Here is a 10,721-nt window from a genome sequence, read left to right as displayed (position 1 = left end):
TTAAGCGACTTGCCCAAGATCACAAGGAGCAGCAGTGGGATTTGAGCCATCTCTGGATTGCAAGACCAGTGCTCTAACCATTAGGCCACTCCTCCACTCCACTTTATATTTGTGCCTCCTCAATTAACTTTCAGGCCCTTAGACCCCACCCCCTTGATGTTTTGATAATTAAACTCCACAATCATGATCACCCCCCCCCCCCCCCAGCACCACTTTTCTAGAATCATCTATGTAAATGCGTGGCCCTGGCTAGTGACATTTTGGGATGTAAGAAAGCAAAAAATATTTTAAAATAGAAGTCAAATAACAGCAATGACAACATTGTGCAAAGACACTTAAAACAAATCACTATAAACTCTTGTAACACTAGTATAACTCCTTCAGAAAGAGCAAAGCAGTACTCTCGGTTGCCCAGACCATAATTAATTGTTTTCCTTATATGTGTTAGGTTTTATGTTAGCTAATTTAGGAAGAGAAATGAAGGGAAACGAATACAGATTCTTTACAGAAAGACTTTCATTTTTACCTCAAAGGTGCTCTTAAAATTTTCAAATACCACTTCGGAAAAGGAAGTATCTATAGGCCCATAACATATCAGAAACATGAAATTACAGTAATTCAGGAATCTTGTCACTCCTCCAGTCAGAAGTGTGAAGTGCAAAAGTGAGGAGGGTGTGATTGTAGCTTGCCACCTGCTGCTGTGACTGGTAAATATCTACATATCCCGGCAGCTAGTCTTTTTCTATATTACCTCTAGCAGATGCTAAAGTAACTGCTGGTCCTAGGGGAAAGTGTGCACTAATTTTCACCACAGGGGGCGGGGCGCAGGATGAATCGAGTGTGTGCCACTGCCACTGTGGGAGTCGGTCTACAGGAGTTTGGGGCGGGGTGTTATGGAGGAGGGGCTGCCGGGCAGCAAGTGGCCGGGAGAACCAGGCAGGAAACGGTGATCAGTTGGGCGGGACTGGACGAGGGCAGAGGAAGGAGGAGCAGCACAGCCTCCCTCCACCTCCTGAAAGCAAAGATCCACCTGCAGGGGGCCCCAGGGCAGCCGATCCGATCCCGACCAGCAGGTGCTTCCAGGCTGTGTGCGAGGAAGAAGATCGGTGCCGCTACTGCCTTCGGGTCCAGGTGATTTCCGATGGGTTCCGACGAGATCTCCCGGCCGGAGCTCAGGCGCCTCTTCTCCGCCTGCGACGTGAATCATTCAGGGCTGGTGGAGTTCGAGGACTTCGCGTCCCTCTGCCGGGACCTGAACGTGAAGCCCACCCAAGTCCGGCTGCTCTTTGATAAGCTGGATGTGGACCGGGACGGGATCATCGACTTTGAGGACTTCTCAGCCCGCTTCCAAGAGGTGTCCGAGACCCTGGACCTGGCCCACTTTTCCCCCAGTGCTCACACGGCTTGGGATGAGTTCGAGGACCGGCTGGGAGAGGAGGTACAGCATCTGGTCAGGTAAGAAACGCCGAACTGAAGGACCCGAGTGACCATGGCTGGGCTGTGTCCGAAGCACTGTCCAGGGACCAGCGTTAACCCCAAGGAGAGGCACATGGGTGTTACTGAATCGCAAGCGGTGCATTCGTGCATAACCCTTACACCTTGTTGTGACAGGGTGAAGACATTGTGGGGTGAGGAGGAGGGGGAGGAGATGGGAACCCACCCCAGCTAAACTATTTATTTATTAAGATTGATTTGCCGCCTTTATGAAGGAATTCACTGAAGCTCGTGTACAGTAAAACTAGTCAGGGATTGACTGACTGTCTCTGTAGCTCGGTAAAGTCCTGGGTTTGTCAGTCTTGGAGCTAGAAAGATGCAAATTCAACCGTAGGGTCCCCAGATAGACAACAGGCAGGTCTTAGAAGTAACACTCCCAGTTGACTGATGCAGCTTTGTAGTTCAGAAATGCAAGAAGTGCATCTGAGAATGCTACAGGGATATCATAGTAACATAGTAACATAGAGATGACGGCAGAAAAAGACCTGCACAGTCCATCCAGTCTGCCCAACAAGACCATAATACCCCTATGGCATTGAGAAAGTGAGCAGTTGCCCTAGTAAAGCGGGGACAAGTACCAAGGGAGCAACAGAACCTCCAAAAGTAATTAATCTAATTTATTTGAAAAGAGTATATGTCAGGGGCGTAGCCAGACACCCAATTTTGGGTGAGCCTGGGCCCAAGATGGGTGGGCAGAAGAACTCTGCCTCGTCCCACAAGTGATTTGGTCTCTCCCTCTCTCACCTGCATGCCATATGGTCTCTCAAATATTCCCCCTTCCCCCACATACCTTTTAAATAGCAGATTTTCTCCCCGGCAGCAAGCAGCGCCCCACAGCCTTCTCTCTGATGCAAATTCTTGTTTCCGCATAGGCGGGAATACATCAGAGGGAAAGCTGTGGGGCCCATGAAAGCAGTATCAGTCGCTGCTCACTGCAGCGACTGGAGAGACAGTTGTTGGGAGTTTTCAGCTGGTGGGGTTTGAGGATCCCTGTCAGCCACATCATAGGTGTGCTGCTACTGGGTGGACCTGAGCTCAAAGTGGATGGGCCCAGGCCCACCCTTGGCTACGCCACTGGTATATGTGCCACCATAGGAGACAACTTTTCAAAATTATTGGGGGTGCTAAGCCCAGTGGAAATAACCCCTCCCTGGACACATACAAGGAATTTTCTCAATATTGGGGGTGCTCAAGCACCCACAGAGTCGGCTTCTATGTGTTCCACTTACTATGCTGGATAATCGGTTCAAAGCAGCTTACGGCCGATAAAATGTCACAAAATCCACGATGCAGGCATGAATCAGCTCGGGACAGGAACGTTCCCATCAATTGTGTGTCCGTACAAGTAGATCCCATGAAAAGCGGGCCATTTATTTCGCAGACTGGAACCACCAAGAACTGCGTGGCTGTTGCTCTGTGGATTTCCCAATGTAAGCAGAAGATGTACATGGGGATGCAACGTGTGGCAAACGTTGGGACTGAGGTTATGGTCCTTGCTAAATGCATCCACGTTTTCTGCCCTTGCTTTGGTCTTCAGTATAAGTCTTACAGTTTTAAGACCCCAGATGCACTTGTTTTGGTGCTTTCAATTGTATGCCTTGTTAGTAAGAACAGGTGACAAAATGGCATCCAGCACCGATGACTGGGCTCAAAGGATCAGCTTCTAGTTCATGGGATCTCCCTTGCCCAGGAAAAAACAAAACTGTCTGTTCACGCTCTCCAAAAATACTAGGACTAGGGGGCATGCGATGAAACTACAGTGTAGTAAATTTAAAACAAATTGGAGAAAATTTTTCTTCACCCAACGCATAATTAAACTCTGGAATTCGTTGCCGGAGAATGTGGTGAAGGCGGTTAGCTTGGCAGAGTTTAAAAAGGGGTTAGACGGTTTCCTAAAGGACAAGTCCGTAAACCACTAATAAATGGACTTGGGAAAAATCCACAATTCCGGGAATAACATGTATAGAATGTTTGTATGTTTGGGAAGCTTGCCAGGTGCCCTTGGCCTGGATTTGCCGCTGTTGTGGACAGGATGCTGGGCTCGATGGACCCTTGGTCTTTTCCCAGTGTTGCATTACTTATGTACTAAAACTGGACATTTAAGGTTTGTTTATGATAGCAGAAGAAAGTGGGACTGTTAGGGCCATTGCTTCCAATAGGATCACTGCTGTGGGCTGAAACTTTCATCCTGCAGACACCAGCTCATAAATATTTGCTGAGCCCTGGCCGGCAGTGATTTTATCTCATTGTTCTGCCCCTTGTCTGCTAGTAGCACACTGAAGTCCTTGTTTAAGCCCAAGAGCCCCAGTCTAGCAAGAACATTGGGGTTGGGCTTCCCACTCCAGCAGCCTTCATCACAGCTGCTGGGACAGGAAAGGGAGGGCTAGTGACACCAGACGGGGGGGGGGGGGGGGGGGATAAGAAGCCTTAGGGGGATTGGCTAATTCATGGGTCAATGGCTTTTCCCACCAAGATCCCAGACTATGGCAGGTGTCTAGGGAGGGGGAAGGGGGGGAGAAGGTGATTTAAGGGGGGCTGCCTCTTTTCTGCTCCTCAAAGGCGGTTTATCCACCCACCCTCCCCGTGTGGATTTGGATATTGGGTTGGGGCATTGGGGTTCTCTCCCAGGGTCTGAGTTGGCTGGGTTGTCGCAGCAGGTGGACACCCGAGCTACGGGCATCAGCTCATCAGGAAATGAGCTTACTTGAGGCTCTAAGAGCCGGCAGGTTGGGGGGAGGGGGGTCAGGTGACCCAGTATAGGTAGGCATGGAGGTCCACGCCACTAACACTGTCCTAGCTGACATGTCAGGCTGTAAGGGCTAAAATATGTTTATTGATATTTATGATATGTTATTGTAGCTTGGGTTAAAGTTTGGTTAAGAATGCTTATGGTTAAACTGTTCATTTAATAAACAAGCTGCAGCCTATATATTTTGCTACCAATTCACATAGTTAAATTTTTATGTAGGGATGGGATGCAAGGAAGCAGAACTTTGTGGGGGGGTGGGGGTCACTGGAGGAACAGTCCCAGCGCCCAGTGTTAACAGTGCTTTGTAATATTGTCCAGGTGTCCAGCATATGAAACCTTTGTGTTGGGTTAAGGTTGGTTCTGATTCGATTGGAGGTAGTTCTCTAGAAGAGACCATATTCTTTTTTTTTTTTTTTTTTTTTTTTTTTTCTTCTTTCTTTCTCGCCCTTTCTCTTGGGTTCCCCATTCTTCTCCATTGCATTTCCTTGTCATTGTATATTTGGAAAACTAATAAAATATCTTGAAATAAAAAACCCCCAGTGCTTTGCGATTGACAGAGCTTCACATTGTGCAGCATCTCAAACCAAACACTGTGTGTCGATAGGATCTTTGAATCAAGGTAGTCATAGGTGAGTCCCTAAGTCAGTATTATATGTAGCAAAGAATAGATTATAGACCTGATGTTCATTAAAAGTTGAGCTCCTGCATTTATGACCTTTTTAAAAACAAATTTAGGAGCCTACCCTGCCCCCCCCCCCTTTTATAAAGCCACATGGCAATGCCAACACAGCTCATTCACTTTGAATGGGTTGTGTCAGCATTACCACACCAGCAGCTGTTAATGCGGCTTTGTAAAAAGGGGGAGGGGTAGGTTTTCAGCTGAAAATTCGTCTTAATTTAGGAGCTTAAAAGTTATGCTTATAAAAGAATTACCATTTATTTGCCCTGATTTATGAGCCTAGTACTGAAAATCAGTATTAAGTTCCTAATTATTTGTCCCACCCTAAATCTGTCCCTGTTGCCACCGACTTTTTATGCCCCTAAATTTAGTTTAGCAACATTTTGAATATAAAGTTATGCTCGTAGCCTTTCTAAATTTTCAAATAGGCCAATTTATGAGCCTAACTCTTAAGCTTCAATAAATCCTTTGAAAATCGGACTCTGTATTTATGACTTATTTAAAGAACAATATTCTCAAGTACAAATCCAAGGGGCTCCAGCTGTTATAATTATTACACTCCCACAAAAACACCAGAGTCATTTAGAGCCACAAGACTGTGGTATTAAAATGTATATCTATATAGTTCTTATTGTTCCGTTGTTTTGAAATGCCTGTGATGTGCTGCTCCGAAGGTGTTGATAGAAAAACTGCATGAGAGCTGCTGAAAACAATTGAAGTTCGGGGCTCCAAACACCAGTGAACTGAAATGCGGAGCTTCAAATGCCAAACTTACTCCAGCACAGTCTGTTTCACCCTATGGAGAATCAGCATTTCCCTTAGATTCAGGCTGTGTACCAACACACAGCTGTGACGTCTTCAGGTCCATATTAATTAGTTGGTATCGGGTGGGTTCCCCCCCCCCCCCGGGACAATTACCACCAAGGACTTTTTAACTGACCATATAGTTTGGGTGGTGTGGGGGACATTGCAGTTTGTATTTATCTATTTATTTATTTACTTGTGCAAAAAAGGCCCATTTCTCAAAAAAAATGAAACGGACCCTTGGAAGGCTCTCATCTAAGCAATTTGTCCTCTCTCCCCTGCCCTCTCCTCTGTGCAGCGATTCTCCCCTGCCCTGGCCTCCTCTCCATGTCCAGCGATTCTCCCCTCGCCTCCCATCTCCTCCATGTCCAGCGATTCTCTCCTGCCCTCCCCTCCATGTCCATCAATTGTCCTGTGCCCTGCCCTCCCATCCGTTCGTAACATCCTGACGTCAACTCGCCTCCAGCATTCCCTTCCCTCTCACTGTTCCGCCCTCCTCTGATGTAATTTCATCTTTACGTGAGAGCGGGACAGCGAGAGGAAAGGGAACGCTGGAGGCTTGCTGACGTCAGGATGTTACAAACCCAGCTAGCCAGCCAGCCATAGAATGTTGAGGTACAAATTATTATATTAGATTTATGACGTTTAGAGATTAAATATGAATTAGATTAAAACCTAGTTTGGGTGGTGTGGGGGGCATTGCAATTTGTATGTATTTACTTACGTATGACATGGGCAAGTCACTTAACCCTCCATTGCCCCTGGTACAAAATAAGTACCTGAATATATGTAAACTGCTTTGAATGTAGTTGCAAAAACCTCAGAAAGTCCAATTTCCCTTTCCCTTTAGAGATTAAACATGAATTAGGTTAAAACCTAGTTTGTGGGGGGCATTACCCCCCCCCCACAAACCGCATGCCTGGAAGGGGAAAGGGATGTGTAAAAGATAATGTTGTGAGGGGCTACTGACCCCCCCCCCCCCCCCCAATGATCTAGAAGAGGAAAGGAAGGGAGATTACTTGCCCTAGTGTGTTGTGTTTTGTATTTTGGGGGGGTTATGGGTGAGAATTGCCCTCCCTGCTGTAGTGGGACTTGTCCAGATGGGAATTGGTGGGTGGGAACCGTCCAGGTAGGAACTGACCTAGAACCTAATTTAGTTTAATTCTAGTTTATGCATTTGGTTCCTAGATCTGAAACTCATTCGTAGTGACTCTTGTTGTAGCCAGGGCTGTCCCAAGGGCTGTGCAAGCAACACAGCTGCCCAGGGCACAAGGGAGGCAGGGGGGACACAAAATTGCTCCCCATCCGTTGTCTCCACGGTGCAGCGGGTGGGCTGGGACACTAAGAGGCATATTTTCAAAGCACTTTGGGAGGCTAAGTTCCATAGGTTTCTATGGAACTTTGGGAGGCTAAGTGCTTTGAAAATGAGCCCATAAGTGTTGTGTGTGATTCTGGCTTGGGACACTCTTGGTTGTAGTGATGGGAACTTGTATGCTCAGCTACCCAGTCTGTGAAAGCAGCCAAGGAGAACACAGGACCATTTCAAATCGCACAGAGTAGGCGGCCACCTTAGTTAGCAGCTGAGGGAGTACACCATGCTGCCACTGTCACTATAGCAGTGGTGACACTTAGTTCCTTCTCAGCTGCTTCACTGCAGTCCTGCCACTGTTAGCAATGGTGCCCTCAGCAGGAACTTCTCACTTGCTCACCTCACCAGAGAATAACATAGTAACATAGTAGATGACGGCAGAAAAAGACCTGCACAGTCCATCCAGTCTGCCCAACAAGATAAACTCGTATGTGTATCCTTACCTTGATTTGTACCTGCCTTTTTCAGGGCATAGACCGTACAAGTCTGCCCAGCAGTATTTCCTGTCTCCCAACCACCAGTCCCGCCTCCCATCACCGGCTCTGGCACAAACCGTATAAGTCTGCCCTCCCCGATCCTCGCCTCCCAACCACCAACCCCTCTTCCCCCACCTGCTCCACCACCCAATTTCGGCTAAGCTGCTGAGAGGGGATGCTTCGTCCCCTGCACCTCCGTCCTGCAGCATCACCTTTCCGGGTAGGGCTGTAGCAGAACTTAGCAGCATCCTGGAAGGCAGGTAAGTAAAGCAACAAAGCTAAGTGGAGTAGGGAGCAATATTCTGCAGTCAGTCCTGAGTTGTTGACATATATCTTAGCTTGGGTAGACTGGATGAGTCAATTGTCCTAATCTGCTGAATCTCTGACAAAAGTACAATGAACAATGGTTACTTATTGCAATTAATATTGCATTAATCTGAGTTAAATATTTAAGTACTTTGTTGATATTGCAGAAACCATACAAAGGATTATTTCTGTTTTATGGAATGTCAGTGCTACATACAGAGAGGCAGGAGAGGATAAAACATTAGCGAAACCAAACCACAGCAGCGTCAGCAAAAGGCATCACGTGGACTGTACCTGGAATATCTTTCTCTTCAACTGTCTTTACCACTGAGCTGTTGTAAGGAAACAGTATGCTTTCTTCGGGTATTACAAGACCTGAACCATTTACTATAGACACAGTAAAGCCTTTAACAGGAACGGATTTTACTTCGTACTCCTGCAGACACAAGGCTGATCTGCCACATGTTGACTGCACATTTTGTCCATTAGATTGTAAGCTCCTTCGAGCAGGGACTGTCCTTCTTTGTTAAACTGTACAGCGCTGCGTAACCCTTGTAGCGCTTTAAAAATGTTTAGTAGTAGTAATTACGGCTCTAATTGGCTATTGATATTTGTACAGCTTTCAAACACATTGATAATTCAATGATGTTTAAATAAAACCTCCTGAATATACTTAACTTCTTGCTTGAGTTGGTAAGTGAGATACAAGATTGCTAACGCCCCACTTTGCAAGTCTAACTATCAGTAGGGAAGGAGAGTCTGCAGGAGAAGGGGGTGGTTTAGTTTGAAAATAGTGTTTTTTCCTATGAGTTTTACTCAGAAATTTTTACCTTGTATCTTGTCCTTAAGTTGTGGTCTACAAGATGTAAATTTACCTATGTATAATTGATATTATTATTCTTTTTTTTTTTCTTCTTTTTCTGTAAATAACATTTCATGTTATTTTTGATGACTAAAGAAAAAAAAAAAAAAAAAAAAGAAAATAGTGGAGAGGGAAAAAGGGAGGAAGAAGAAGCACATACTCAGTAGGGGTGCCAAGATCATAGGCATATTTGGGGGGCGCAAGGGGATGATCCCCCCCCCTAAATTCTGCAGGGCAGTGGTAAAGAAAGGAGTGCCTCCTTTCCCCCCATATAGTCCAGCATCTCCCCTTCTGCCCAGGCTCATATCTTCTTTGTTCCCATGTGGCGGGGAGGGGGGGCAGGGGGGGCCCATGGCATGTCTCTCCTGCTCCAGTCCTGTGTGCCGCAGAGCAGAGTTATCTCGCTATCGTGTTAACTCTGTTCTGCCAGCCACAAGTCCTTCTTTTGGCACTGTCCAGCCTCCTGTGTGAAGTACTTCCTGTTTGAACGCGACAGGAAGAAGGACCTATGCAGCAGAGCAGGAGAGGAGACAAGCAGGCCCAGAGGGGAGGCATGGACTCGGGGGGGGGGGGGGGCGTTTGCCCTGGGCCCAGCTTTTGTCTCTCGGTGGCCCTGCCACGTGGTTGCAACTGTTAGCACTAAAAGCAGCAAGAACGGGCCACGGAGCCTCCAGTGCAAGTGCCCTGCAAATCTCTTCCTCCAGGACGAGGTCGAGAAGCCATGCGCTAGGGCACTGGTACTCTCTGTGATAAAGAGCTGTCTGCCCAGTGATGCTCTGATTAAAGAAAGATTTATTATAAAACATTTTTAAAGCAGGTCCAAGTGTATAAAGTGGGGCTTCCAGACTGTATTCAATGGTTGTATTCAAGCACACAGCTGGTGATTGGAGTGCTAGGTATGACTAAAGCTTAGTTACACCTGCCCAAATCATGAAAAGCTACATCATGTGTTGGATTGTCATCGTCCCCTCCACCAGCCTGTGAATCACTGAACATACGTGCGCTAAAGTAAAGTCTGTGCAGCCTGAAGTATCTTGCATGTCACATCATAATCTGGGTATTATATTCAGTGCCCTGGGTCTTTCTCAATTTCACAAATAAGTCAAGAATATGAAACAGGAAGGTTAAATTACTTTTGTCCAAATAATGTACATGATCTTTGAAAGCTGGGAATCTCTCTTCATTATCTTGAGGTGAGTGGACATGTGGTGTGGAGGGGAGGTTGGAGCACCATTTGGGATATCCAGCGGTTCAAATCCCATTACTGCTCCTTGCGATGTTGGGCAAGTCACTTAGGGGTCTTTTTTTACTAAGGTGCACCGAAAAATGGCCTGCGCCGATGTAGACGCATATATTGGGCACACGCAGGTCCATTTTTCAGCGCACCTGCAAAAGCCTTTTTTGGGGAGCCGAAAATGGACCTGCAGCAAAATGAAAATTGGCGTGTGTCCATTTTGGGCCTGAGACCTCCTTACCCGTTGACTTAGCGGTAAAGTCCCATTCGTTAACCGGGTGGTAATTGTCAGTGCACGTACAATGCTGATTACTGCCTGGTTAGTGCCATGCGCTGGAAAATAAAAAATATTTTCCAGCGCACGTAGCGGATGTGCGTCAAAAATTGTTACCGCCCAGCCACGCAGTAGCCGGGCAGTAGTTCAAAACTGATGCGCATAGGATACACGTACATGCCTAGGCAGCTTAGTAAAAGGGCCCCTTAACCCTCCGTTGCCTCAGGTACAAACTTAGATTATGAGCCCTCCGGGGACAGTGAAATATCCAGTGTATCTGAATGTAACTCACCTTGAGCGACTACTGAAATAAAAGTGTGAGATAAATATAAATCAAATTTTTGTTTGTCCTCTGAGGAGAAAGTGTGCCTGGGCCCAAAACTAACTAATAATCAAGCAGTGAGGATCCATGAGGCTCCTGACATCGCCTTCCAAAATCCAGGGAAAGTCATAGTTTAGGAGGGTGCAGCCTGC

The 10,721-nt window shown here is 46.7% G+C and overlaps 1 protein-coding gene across 1 annotated transcript in view; it reads left to right on the top strand.

Annotated features, from left to right (window-relative positions):
* The first annotated feature begins 882 nt into the window (after positions 1 to 882).
* LOC115459846 (ras and EF-hand domain-containing protein-like) overlaps positions 883 to 10,721 on the top strand; it is a 91,750-nt gene continuing 81,911 nt past the window's right edge. Inside the window, exon 1 of the mRNA XM_030189644.1 lies at positions 883 to 1,455. Coding sequence (XP_030045504.1) covers positions 1,142 to 1,455 — 314 coding nt within the window. The 5' untranslated portion in view covers positions 883 to 1,141. The remainder of the gene's footprint in view (positions 1,456 to 10,721) is intronic.

The sequence above is a fragment of the Microcaecilia unicolor genome, chromosome 1, assembly GCF_901765095.1.
Source record: "Microcaecilia unicolor chromosome 1, aMicUni1.1, whole genome shotgun sequence".
NCBI lineage: Eukaryota > Metazoa > Chordata > Amphibia > Gymnophiona > Siphonopidae > Microcaecilia > Microcaecilia unicolor.
The sequence above is the reverse complement of the archived record's forward strand: the minus strand, read 5'-3'. Positions and strand labels throughout refer to the sequence as shown.